The sequence below is a fragment of the Stegodyphus dumicola genome, chromosome 10, assembly GCF_044657685.1.
Source record: "Stegodyphus dumicola isolate Sdum_Otavi_A_Nest chromosome 10, ASM4465768v1".
In the NCBI taxonomy this organism is placed as follows: domain Eukaryota; kingdom Metazoa; phylum Arthropoda; class Arachnida; order Araneae; family Eresidae; genus Stegodyphus; species Stegodyphus dumicola.
In genome coordinates, this window is record NC_140777.1 from 152254146 (window position 1) to 152267654 (window position 13509).

General features: G+C 31.9%; 1 protein-coding gene across 1 annotated transcript in view; it reads left to right on the plus strand.

Moving 5' to 3' along the window:
* Window positions 1-9676: 9676 nt before the first annotated feature.
* Window positions 9677-13509, plus strand: part of LOC118184838 (uncharacterized) — a 131520-nt gene continuing 127687 nt past the window's right edge. The window contains exon 1 of the mRNA XM_035354569.2: window positions 9677-9955. Within this exon, the coding sequence (XP_035210460.1) occupies window positions 9899-9955 (57 nt within the window). The 5' untranslated portion in view covers window positions 9677-9898. The remainder of the gene's footprint in view (window positions 9956-13509) is intronic.

A 13509-nucleotide genomic window follows, 5' to 3' on the forward strand; every position in this document is an offset into this window, starting at 1 on the left:
AATACATTTTAAAAGGATTTTTAACCGTAATATTTTTATTTGCTTTGCTTTAGAAAATACGGAATAAATACAAAACATTTCTCTTGCAAATTACATGAGCATTAAAGCAATTTCTTCCTAATTTTATGGTCAGTTAGTTTTGTAAATGATTTGCTTTCCAATGTTACTGCAACGAACTGCTTTTTATGTTACACCGAACACATTTTTTATTGTGAAAAACTACAGTTTATTGAATCATTACTCAATTAAAATTATGAGTAAAACTTTATAAAAAAGATTAATTTATTAATGACCTTTGTTATTAACTATGTAAATTAAAAATTATATTAAGTGCTATAAGTTGCATTAATTTTCTACTCACTATTGTTTTCTCAGCTCACTATTGTTTACTATTGTTTTCTCAGCGACAGTTCGTCCGCGATGTTTTCGGCAGACACCATTTTTAGATGTTGAAATTTTAAAATCACAGACATCAAAGAGGGGGAAAAAATCGAGCAGATTTCGAAATTTCGCCAAATTATCAGAAATGAAATTAAAAATTTGATACAAGTTTCATTTAAAATATTGGGTTTTCATCCAGCCAAATGTGCAAACGATAAATTTATGAGATTTTTCGAATGTTCGTTGAACGAACATATGCAAGCAAAATCATTCAAACATTAAATAAAAAAAATATCTAAATCGAATTTTGAAAATATTATCTCATCACATTGCATCGTCATCCACAACTACTATGTACACAAAATTTGAATTTTATAGTTCATCAGAAAATACGTTAAAATTTTCGACTAACAAAAGCTGCAAAGACCATGAATGAATTAAAAAAAACTTGTAATGATGAAAGAGAGGCATATAAAAATAATTCTATGAAGAAAAATATTAAATTCTGTCAGGTTGTATTCTCAGTTTGAGTTTGTTGAGGAACTGTAAAATTCTTCATTCCTAGAAATTGTGTAATTTTTCCAATAAAATTTGTACAGACGTACAGTACAATAAAATTCCATTTTACCGCATACTTTCTTATTCAATTTATGAAAATAAAAATATCAGCTAAAAAGCAGTAAAGGCGTTTATCGATTTGAATATCACGAGAAAAAGATTTTGTGAAAACTTCCGTGAAATACTTGTTTGAAGAAAAAAAAAAAAAAAAAAAAAAAAACTATGTTTTGCAATTAAGTTGACCTACATAAAAAATAGTCCGTATATATATATATATTGGTAAACCTTTTCATTGATATAGGCTCTAGAGTCTTCGACAAATTACTAAAAGGTCTTATAAAATTTAAAAAAAAAAAAAAAAAAAAAAAAAAAAAACTGATGTGTAAACCACAGCTGCGTTTTATTTAAATTTTTTATTTCCTCGAATTTCATTATAGATATATATCTCATTCAACTAATTCAATTCTCACTTCGCGGCAAGACAAAAAGACATAAATCTCAAAACATCTTCATTAAAAATTTTAAAATACAGAAAAACATAAAATACCAAATATAGCTAAAATAGCTTTAAAAAAAAATTACAATCAAAATTGGAGTTTCTACATAAAAGCAAGCAATTCGGCCAGCGGACAAGGAGGTAGATTTTTCGGTGCACAAAACTGAAGGTTTACTTTTGGTCCCATCTGATAAAAGACACTGAAGATGTAGAAACTAACTTAATTCCTGTTCTACTAATGTAAACAAATGGCGGTTCCGTTAGGTTTAGTGGCACTTAAACAATTTTTAAATTGTTGATAATTCTGCAACTATCGTACGCAGATTAATTAAAGGCATAAAAACCTTAACCGGAACATAAGGACAACCTAATTTAATAACGTTTAAAGCAAACCATGCGCAATTTACCAACTATAAGAATAAAAGAACTGAGCTCACAGAGACGGCTAACAGAGTGGGTATAACATACTTTTAGTGCGGCTGGCTGTAACCAAAAAGGCAGGGGCACAACTGCATGTTATAGCAGTCCCATATACAAAACTTCAACGTTCTCAGTCTACTCGTTTTTGAGTTATGTGAGATAAGTATTTACGTAGACATCAAGAAAAAAATCTCTTCTGAATCCATTTTAAATTCATCTTTCAATCCGTTTTGGGGAAAGGAACCTTTATTCTGTCTGTAAGTACAGATATCACGCAAAAACATCGTTTACATGGATAGGAAAGCGATCAACACGGTTTTGTTGAAATATGATAACCGAAATTTTTCGCGATTACGATACTTCCTTTACTTCGTACTAGGAAGTAATAATTTATTACTTTTCTAAATGTTCGAAGATATTTTAAAGAAAAGTTGTGTGTATAATATACCAAAATAGCCTGAAAATTAAAAAAATTTATTATTTAATCTGATGAATACCAGTTTACGTACGATAAATGACAAAAATCATCGATTAAGGAAGTACAAAAACTAATTACTTTAATTAACAAGTTTCGAATTTTGAGTTACTATAAATGAGAATTTGAAATTTGTCATTTATTATTTGACGTCTGAATAACATAAAAGACTAAGAAAATTTTTAAATTAGAATATTTGTTTTAGAAATTTCCTAAATGGAGTGTATCGATATGTTGTTGATTACCATTATAAATTACAGCACATAAAAATGTACTTTAACCTTTCAGTTAGAAAATTTTAATGCTATAGAACAGTTACTATCTATTGTTATGAAGTATAATAAGAACTTAAACTATCCAGACGAACAGGGACTTTCCATCAGATAATGGAAAAGACCCGATAATTGGATCTGCCATACTTTATCGTTAACCGAATACATGCCTATAAGTGAAATAATTTTATTCTTATTGTATGCTGTATTTTGAATTAAATCATTATGCCAAAACTAATTATGATATTTACTCTGATAATGCTGAAAAATATCCCATTTCATTTACTTTTAAACGTACAACTCATATCTGCAGCAAGTAAAATAAAACTCTATTTTCGTAGAATCTAAAAATAAACGAACAGCCTTGTTTTCGTTTGAGTTAAACTGAAATTAAATAAAAAAATTATTTATTTTATAAATTATAAAACACATAATTCCTTTATAAGGAAATATGCGTTTTATATTTAATTAAAATAAGTCGAATGATTAGATTATTTTTAGAAAAGAAAGATTTGTTGTGGATGAGCAATGATTTAAGGAGTAAACAAAGAACAGTAATAGTAAACATTATGTGTTAATTACTTTTCTGTTCAGCTTTGCATTATATATACTTGCCCAATGATATGTCATAACATACATGTGGCAACATGTTGAGTTAAAAGGAATGAATGTGAACACACTTTTTGTTTTAAAATAAGTCATTTTCTATTGCTAGCCAGCAAACATGTCACAAGCGTTTATCTGAATTCATTTAATAGTTCTTTAAAAATATTGCTTTAAAAATATTTAATTTTTTGCTTAGTTTAAATAAACGAAAAGGTTCAAATGGAGATAAATTATAAGTGAGCCTAAAATTATAAGGCCTTGATGAAAGATTTTACAATTAATTTAACTATAATTTCGAATACGTGAAGTTTAGATAATTAGTTTTGCTATGGTCTAGTGGCGGCTTTGATCCACTATCACTATTCTAGGCTGCCTTAGTGAGTCTAAGAATTTTAATGGTTGATGCGATTTTCCCCCCTACACTATGTATAATATCCATCTCTGAAATACTGGTGTCCAAATTATTAGCAACTAGTAACTTTGAAGAAATTATTTCAACTATTAGATACTAATAATAGATATTGTAAAAATTGTATATTATTTTTATGTTAAGGAATTTTTATATTTCAGATTTCGTTAAATTATATATTGCCTTTTTTTTTTCTTTTCTTTTCTTCCTTTTCTCTTTCTTTAGAAAATACAGTCAGAAGCTTTTCGTTGTTTTTTAGGGTATGGAAAACTGAGAATTAAAATAAGTTTTATGATAAATTTTTATCTTCTGAAGCAGCTTCGGTTTTTAAATGAATTATTTTATGGGAGAAGGCATTCAAATTCAAATTGGAAGGTTATTTATATGCAAAAATAACTTTCCAATGTAATAAATCTAATTGTTAACTTTATAAAGTTATTTTTTAAATGTTAGCAAAGTGTTTAATTATTTTCTTATTAATTTTACTTATTAATTTAATTTAATAAGTGTTTAATTATATTTACGACCATTTTAATTTTGCATTTTCTGCAATTTTTTGAGCTGAAACACGGTAAAACTGAAGTATATAAATGCAACATTCATTACTAGTCGCTACGCGGCCAGCCTTCGTCTGGCTTGCCTGAACGGAACACCAAACATTAAATTTAAGAACTGAACAGAATTTTACTCTGAAGAACAACTTTATAAAAAAAATTCAATAAAAATGTATTACATATTAAAAATAATTACAATGAAATAAGCAATAACCCTTAATACATAATGAAGATGAGGCACATATAAAAATAATTACAATGAAATAAGCAATAACCCTTAGTACAAATATTAATTATCCTAATAAATAAATTAACCAACTTCCCGTTGCCTTCTCTCGACAAACGTCCAGTAACCAAGAGAAACATTAAATTTGAAAACTGCACAGAATTATCACCCTCATTTTTCCGAGTGGCAACAGTGCTGATATCAGCAACAATAGCAACAGTGATATATCAGCAACAAATGGCTGCGTGCCAGTGTTGCTGATGAGGCACAAATATAGATTTGATGCGATTTCAGCAAAATCTTAACAATTAAAAAAAAATCATTCGAATTTTCAGAAAATCGCTTCGAGGTGTACTAGTTGTTTTCTACATGCATCCTATGTACCAAGTTTCTTAGTCCTGGGTCAATTAGCTTACGCACAGCACGAAAGAAAGACACACACACAGACAGACAGACTCTTCCTTTTATATATACAAATTATTTGTTTATTGAAATCTAAATAAATTGTAATAAATGAAATGTAAATAAATGTAAATAAACTTTACATGTACATACAAAACAATATATCATCTTTTAATGGCTATAATGTTGATTTTATTCGTAATAATACTTTAGAAGCGAGGCTTCGGTTTGTAAAGTTCCACGCGTTAGTCACCATTTACGCGATATCCAGCTTTTGCTTTTAATGCTAAAAAGTGATGAAAATCTCATTCGTCACAGGTAGATGGTGGCAAATGGTAAAAGAGTCTGTAATGCTGCTTTTGCAACAACATCCTTACTTTAACGCTTGGCTGGGGAGCACTCGGAAAACTCTCCTATGTTTTAACTTACTCTCTGTCTCAAACATTGGCGCAGCGTTCTCTAATTTCTTACAGAGGTAATCAAACGGTAGTTTCCATCAAACATTTAAAAGCCTCTCTCTCGCTTTCTTGCACCATCAGTTTTCTTGCACCATCAGGGCTAAACGCATCCCACGTTAAGAACCACTGGTATAGCGTATATGGTTGGTGCAAATCGTTTAAAGAAAGTTGGGTGAGTGTTCAAATTGAACCACATGCTCGTCGGCCGAAAACCTCAACTCATGAAGACAGCTGACAGCCCTTGGTGCACTAATTGGAATCAATCTAGGAATCACTATCCGACAAACCGTTAAGGAACTTAATTAAATTCCTTGGCGATTCTCTATTTAAATATAAGTGCTGGTAGTATGGAAATGTTAGTCAAAACCGCCATTTGTTGGTAATTTTTAGAAGGGAAGACATTCAAGTCCAATAAACAGACCCTTCACGTTGCACAAGAAGATAAACATGTAGTCAAAGTACTTTGATTCTTTTGAAAACAATTTTGGAAAGTAGAACAAATGAATATTGCAATGGCAGGTGACTTCAAGTATGTATATCATTTCATTCAATCATTTCCTTTAAATAATGTCATCACAGAAATCATCGAAATCATTTCATTGTGTTCAATATATAAAGTTTAATTGGCAAATTCCTATTGATATTTGAACATTCCTCATGTTTAAACAACCAGGTGAGCCCTTTTAACGCACGCGATGCATGCGCTGAACCGCATGCCTATAAATGAAAAAAAAAATTAACTAAAAAAAAGGAATATTATTTTCTAATCCATTGACATTGTAAATCTACATTAACTGCATTTAATCTGTAGTTATGCGTTGAATTATCAATTTCAGAATCAGAAATTCAAAACGAAACGAGCTGCGTGTTCCTACGTCCTGTTTGGGTCCACCAGCGGCCGAGATGAACACTGGTAATTCCCAGTTGGGTTCGAATCCAGGCGAACGGGCTGGCTGCAGCGTTTTCGCGGTTTTCCCCATGTGTAATGTGTATGTGAAGCAACTTCCTTTAGAAAGTGATCCACGAAGGCATCCTTTCCCTTAGGTGGATAGCCCTCGAGTGCTTTGCGATAGTTAAATAAATCAAGCGACGTCTTGTTTATCTCGGGCCGGGGAGCCTGTAAGAAGAGAGTGCATGCTGAAGAACGAACCGCATTCAGTTGACGAAAATACGGAAAATAGAACTCTTTTTCCTTCCTTCTCCCTTCCACAGTACGAAATAATAGTGCCTTATAATAGTAGTAATCCAAATAGTAGATTATAAGATTATTTTCTCCCTCCTTTCTGCACGCCTTCATGGTGTAACGATAGACACTAGACGCGTATTCGAGAGGTCCAGGTTCGAGTCCTGGAGAGGGCACTGCTTATTTCATCAGTTTACTGACATCGAAAACATTTTAAATGATTCTATAGTGGCCCCGAACTACAAGGTGGTGGATGGTGAAGAATCGTCAAAGGGGATTGGGTCTCTAATTTGGATTTGGCAATTGGGTCCCCTTATCCCCAGTCGCTCTTTAAAATGGGGATTTTATAAGGTATTCCCTCTTTCTTTCTGAATGCCTTCGTGGTGTAACGGTAGCACACTAGGCTCGTATTCGAGAGGTCCAGATTCGAGTCCCGACGAGGGCATTGCTAATTTTCCGTGTTTTCTACTTCAAAAATCATAATGCGTCAACATGACGAATTGCTTGCTATCGAATTACAGTTTATAAGAAGAAAATGTTCATTGTTTACCGAAATTTATCACTATTTCTTAACGCGCTAGAGGAAATTTTTCTGCACTGACCTTTACATTGTACTGTATTTATGTTCTGAAAAAGACATTGTACTGTATTTAATTTAAAGCTTGCTAGTCCTTATTTCTGAACGTGCTTCAAAGTTGAATATGACAGAGTATTCTATTTGTATCACTAAACAACTTTTCTAGAAATTTGAAGAGTGGCTGAAATTTCCAAAGAACATAATTCGGCAGGCTTTCGAAATTTCTGTGGGAAAAAAATATTACAAGTAATAGATTTCGCCCTTCTTTAACCGGTATGTACAATAAATATAAAATAGGAGAAGGAGATATTTTTGAACTACGTAATGCAAAAATTTAGCAGCTTAGTAGTTTATGTTGCTAAGGTTTTTCCGTTTTGGTCTGTTTCTTGGTTTTCTTTGGTTGATAGCGACAGAACAAGCTGCTTAGACCAAAGGACAAATTTAGAAACCTCATTATGCTTTTGGCATCCATTTTAATATACGAAATATTTCGCTGTTACATTATAATAAGTTCAAAGCTTTCCACGAATGGACGGGAACATGGCGAGGTCAGGTTTTCATTTGAATCAGCAAATTAAAAATACCTGCAAGACTTTATGAAGGCATAAAAATAAAAGTAATGAAATTTTAAATCGAATGATAAATCATAAAATTTCTTCGGAAAATAAAAGCTGCCACTTCGAAATTTTGATATATGAGCTGATACTATAATACATAAATTATACATATATTACATAAAGTCGCTAAATCCAAAAAAGAGAAGAAAAAGTTGGCAGAACTATACGTAAATATTTCCTGTTGTTCCAAATAATAATAAGAATTTGTGAATTTTTGTTTTGTGAATAATTGTTTAAGAATTTGTGTGAATACCTTAGAACAAATAAACGATTTCTCAGTTTGTTCCAATCAAAAAGCATAGTTAGTTAGTACACAATAGTAAAAGGCCTTTTTTCCTAAAAGAATAGAGTGTGAATTAAAAATGGGAAATAAGGTACGTCTATTGTGAAATTACATATATTCAAACAGAAATGTTAAAGGGTCTTGTTTTTAAAATAAATTCGAATCCGAGAGCTTTCTAAATGAAGAGAAAATTTCTTCTTTTAAACTAACTTTCCCGAAATGTGTTTGATAAAACTTAAAATTGTTAACTTTTAACAAGTATTAAATAAAAAAACATCTGAAAGCTTACAGATTTTACATTACACCCAAAGGGCTGTTTTTTTAACGTTTAGTGTGTTAGTTTTATTTATTAAATATCATGTTCTTCGTACTTAAACCATAAAATTCAATCCAACAGCGAAATCGCAAAATAATTTTAAAATGAGCATATCTTTAGAATTTCCGATACACCCTATACACAGTCTCGCGCGCTGAAGATTTTTTATTTATTTTTATTTATTTATTTATTTATTTTTTTAGCCCGTACGTGTTGCCATTGCTGGCTTTGAAATCGTTGAGCTTGTTTAACAAAAATTCGTACATACATTTATGCAGATTCTACATTATTTAATTTCTTTAAATATAATACAGGGCTGTAATATTTGGTGGGAACAATTTGAAAAGTGAACCGACATTTACAGTGAACCAACGCAAGATGCTAAGACGAAATTAATAGCCCTTCTGGGCTAACGCCCTTTGGACTAATAAACTTAGAACTACTCCGTACTACAAAATTATGTAAATTGACCGTCTTTCACTTTTTTATTCAAGTAGAAAAGGAACTTACACATGAATTATTACCATATATAAACACCAACAATTTTCATAACGTTATGAGCGACACGTTTACTTCCCGAATTTTACGAATATCAGTATTGACTGTACCACTGGAAGGACTTCATTTCACCATTACGAGAAAGCAGCAATTGAATAATATAGGTGGCTAATAAATACTATATTACGATTTTCATAAATCAAGCAAAACTGAATTGCGATTCAGGTATAAAGTGTTTAACAATCGCAACTAATTTTAAAATTGTATGAAGGTTTCCACTTCAGTTTTCAAAGCTGGTGAATTTTTTAAAAATAATTCCTACACATTATCATTATTATTGTTTAATTTGATGTTAAGCAGCATGCTTTTATGGAATTCAGATACGCCTCTGTAAACATCTTCATCTTGACGATTCTCATTTTAAGAACAAAACTTCATAATTTTTTTTTTTTTATTAAAGGTTAATCAGAAAACTTTCATGTGCTACAATGGTATGCGATCTGTAGTTTGGTAAACACTTACATACGTCATATTGACAACTGATGAAGCTGTTTAATTTCTTCAACTTAATTATAAAATTTAATTTATTTTTTGATTTTATGTGCGCATTAATTGTCATCATTAGCCTGCCCTTTTTATGAAAAAAACCGAAAAAAAAAAAAAAAGTGAAGCCCATCGAAGTAATAACTTTTTCTTTTTTGCCTGAAGCCCTTGAATTTTTCCCTTTTACCTTTCACCGTCTTTCTATCAATCTCTCCAGCTTAAAAAAGACACCTGTTTTCTCTAGAAAAGTAATACTGAAAACAAAACAAAGTCGTCTACAACTCTGTAGCCAATAGAGTAGTTTTCCCACTCCCGATATCGTTACGTCACAGCACAACAACAATAGCAAAAGTTGTCGAGCGACACCAGCGCCACCTCGCTACCAGGTGAGGAGAAAGGAAGTAACTTATTGTCGTGTATGATTCCGTTCGCGTAAGATCTGCGCAGAGCTCATGGATTTTGACTCACGTTATGACGTTATACAGGAGTAAAAACAACCGATATTTCGCGGATTGACATCCCCTTGTGACCGTCATGGGAGCTACTTGAGTTGTGAGATAACTCTTCTAACTTAGTTCTTCTGTGGTTTTTCTTGCATTGTAGTTTTTGTGTGCAAAAGTAATCATGGAACTGACAAGATATTGGTGTGTTGGCCTACTTCTACTATTGAGACTGGTTTTGGTAAGTTGTGTTTCTTTTTGTTTGTTTTAGTTTTTTCGTCTTCTTAAGCTCTGTTTTCTAAGCAAGCACGCAATTGCAACAGCATTATTAGTTGTATTTTGTGGGGTAAGAGACATAGTTTTAGTCTTGTACTGTAATCAGTTAAAACAGGTGGGAAGTCATTGTGATTTATCTTTGCATATTTCTTCATTTCTTTCCGGAGCTGTTAGTAGCCGATTGTAAGCATTCTTCTTATAAGAACAAGAAACCTGCATGAAAGATCAAACAAAACAATTAAGATGAGTTTCTATTTAATAGGCATATTCTTAGCATCTAAGGGCTGCTAAGAACAAGAAATCTTTGTTATAGGTTCAGCAAAACAATTAAGATCAGTTAAATTATTCAATACCCATATATTTATCTTTATCACATGAACGTGATACTTTGCAAATGCTATGGGGTAACCATAACGACAACAGCTGGAAAATTCTGTAACTTAAAGAAACACCAGCTGTTTATGATATATAATCCTGAATACCAAACTTTAGATTTTAACTGAACATTACTGAACAATCCTGAGAAGTTTGATGTAAAGTTTCCTATCAAACTGATAATTCTTTTCCATGTTTTAGAAACCGAAGATTTTAATTTGTACTTTTCAATATTTTGCTTGCACGTATCTGAGATTTTCAATGCTCGAAGGTCTTTTATGCTCAAATATTATTTTTTATATTTTAAAAATATGAATTATATCGTTATACAATATGGGTTTCGAATCATATTGGATAGCTTTGATTAAATGTACCGTACATCTGCTTTGTTAAATTTACTGTTAGCAGTTATTCTTAAAGGGATGGAATGAATAATAGCAATTTCAGCATAATAAATTTGTTATCATATGCTTTCGAAGCTTTTTACTATTCAATACTTTAATAAAATTTTAGGTTACTTTACTTTTTCTGAAGTGTGTCCACTAATAATATAAGCAGAGGCGGATTTATAGGGACCAGGAATTCGCAACTGCGAGAGGCACTACATTCTATGGAGCCTACAAATGATTAATTACTTTTAAAGATCAGTAAACATACCTTAAGATGAGGGTCTTCAAAAATTCAGGTGAAATAGGGAACTCTCAATATGCATCCGCCACCCAAGCTGCTAGACATTTTAGCGACCGATGAAATTTCTGTGAGTCCAAAGCTTTACTGCCCGTTGCCTTCCTAATTTCTGAAAATTTCCCCGTCCCTGTATTGTGTTACCCAGCTAAATTCTAAAAATGCTGCTGATCAGTTTCTCTAAATTCTAAGCATTTTTTTTTTGCCTTCCCTAAATTCTGTCGGCCGGTGAGGCCATACCGGTTGCACCGCCCCTAGCGCCGGCGCTGCTGTCACTGCCTACAAATAAAAATATCAGAACGCTATAATTAGCTTTGCGTTTTGAAGTTAAGGTTTAAAACTTAACTTCACGCAAAGCGAAAATAAAATCTTGGGATTCGCATTGCTGATTTAACTCATCGTTTCATATTAAGCTCTTAGTCACGTTCTGTATTATTGTCATGTCTTAATCGACTCGAGTTTTTCTCCATCACTTAGAATCTCATTAAACATGTTCATTGCATCACCGAGGTCTTAGAAAGTCGATGTTGAATATTAGTAGTGCATTTGAACAACAATTGTATCCCAACTTAAGAAGCTGTACAAAGGATATTAACACATTTTAGGACGATTTCAGGAGAGTTTTGTTAATGTTTAAAATATAAAACATTAATATTTAATGGTTCGATCTGATAACGCCTTTTCTGTATTAAAAGTACTTATGCTTATATATAAATAATTATAAACCTGTTAAGGGATTATACCATAATACCACGAAGGCATGCTCGAAGGAGGGAAAAATACCTTATATATCCCCCCTTTTAAAGGGCGATTGTCAATTAGGAGACCCAGTCGCCAAATCCTGGTGATGACGAAATATCGTCTACCGCATTTTAGTTCGCGAGCCACTTGTAGAGTCCTTTAGAATATTTCGAGACAAGAAACTGAAGAAATTCGTAATGCCCTCGCCAGGACTCGAACTTAGACCTATCGAATACTCGCAGAGTGTACTATTGCTACACCCCGAAGGCATGCTGGAAGGTGGAAGAAAGTTCCTTATAAACGTCTTTATATCTTATTATAGCATCACATTTCATGACATTTAGATCCTGATAAAGATCCTACCTTAGAGAGAAATGACTGGAAATTATTTTCATCACGGATTGTAGATTAGCTTCGGTCAATTGCATTCTTTTCTTATCGATTTTCAGATGTGAAAAGAGCAGTTGACATACATATAAATGTATTCCCAAAGTCAGCGCGAAAATTCGTAGGCTGAGCTTATTTATTTTTTGACAAGTGGTAATAGAAGTAAATGACATCTGTATGTTCAAATTTCTGAATGAGATTTATAACACACTGTAAATTTTAAAAAAACCTTCAAATAAGTAAAATCTTGAAATCTTTGCGACACCGTATTTGCAACAAATACATAACTGAAGCAAATTTGCTGACCGTAAATGCATCGTAAAAACTTCCGTTTGTGAAGTAAAAATATTTTTAAAATTTACTCTTTAATAAAAATTTAAAAAAAAAAAAATCCGAAAGCTTTCAGATTTTATATTACCCCCAAAGGGGCGTTTTTTTAACGTTTTATGAGTTATCGTTATTTATTAAATATCATGTTCTTGCCACTTAAACCATAAAATTCAATTCAACAGCAATATCACAAAGTATTTAAAAAAGCGTATCTTTAGAATTCCCGATACACAGTCTAGCGCGCTGGAGGTAAATTTTTTTTTTTTTTTTTTTTTTTTTTTTTTGGGTACATTGCTAGTTTTGAAATCGTTGAATTTCTGAATCAAAAACTTATAAATGCTTTACAAAATATGAAAAAGATAATAAAAAATTTCCCAATTCAGGCTTCCAGATGCCCGTATTCGGGTGGAGATGTACGTTATTCAAAATTTGATGGCTCTAGGTACAGTTGTTTCATCACAATGCGAGAAACATGCATACATTTACGCATATTCTCATTATTTAATTTCTTTAAATACATAATTTAATTTAACGTATTTTAATTTCTTTACAGGGCTCTAATATTTGGTGGCAACAATTTACAAAGTGATTCGCCGTTTATAGTGAATCAAAGTAAAATGCCAAACGAAATTAATAGCTCTTCTGGGCAAATTCCCCCTTTGGGCTAAAAAGAAAAGAAAAATGAAATTTCTTCTGTAAATATCGAACGTAGATCTTTTTCTGATGGAGAGATTTTACTTTTTATTTTTAATTCTCCCATTATATGAGAAACCATTTTGTAACAATCAATAAGGCTGTTCTTGACACTTTCTTCCTCGAACCAGATTTGTACCTCTCTTTTTCTCTTCGTTCATTCTGTTTCCCCATTTATTGTACTGCTAAATGGTTCATACGGTGTTCATACGGTGTTCATACGGTGCTTTGGGATGTTTTCTGCCTTCAGCAATAAAGCAATATGCTTTGGCAAAAGCCGGTGAGCATTCTGTTTTTCAGTTTTTTTTT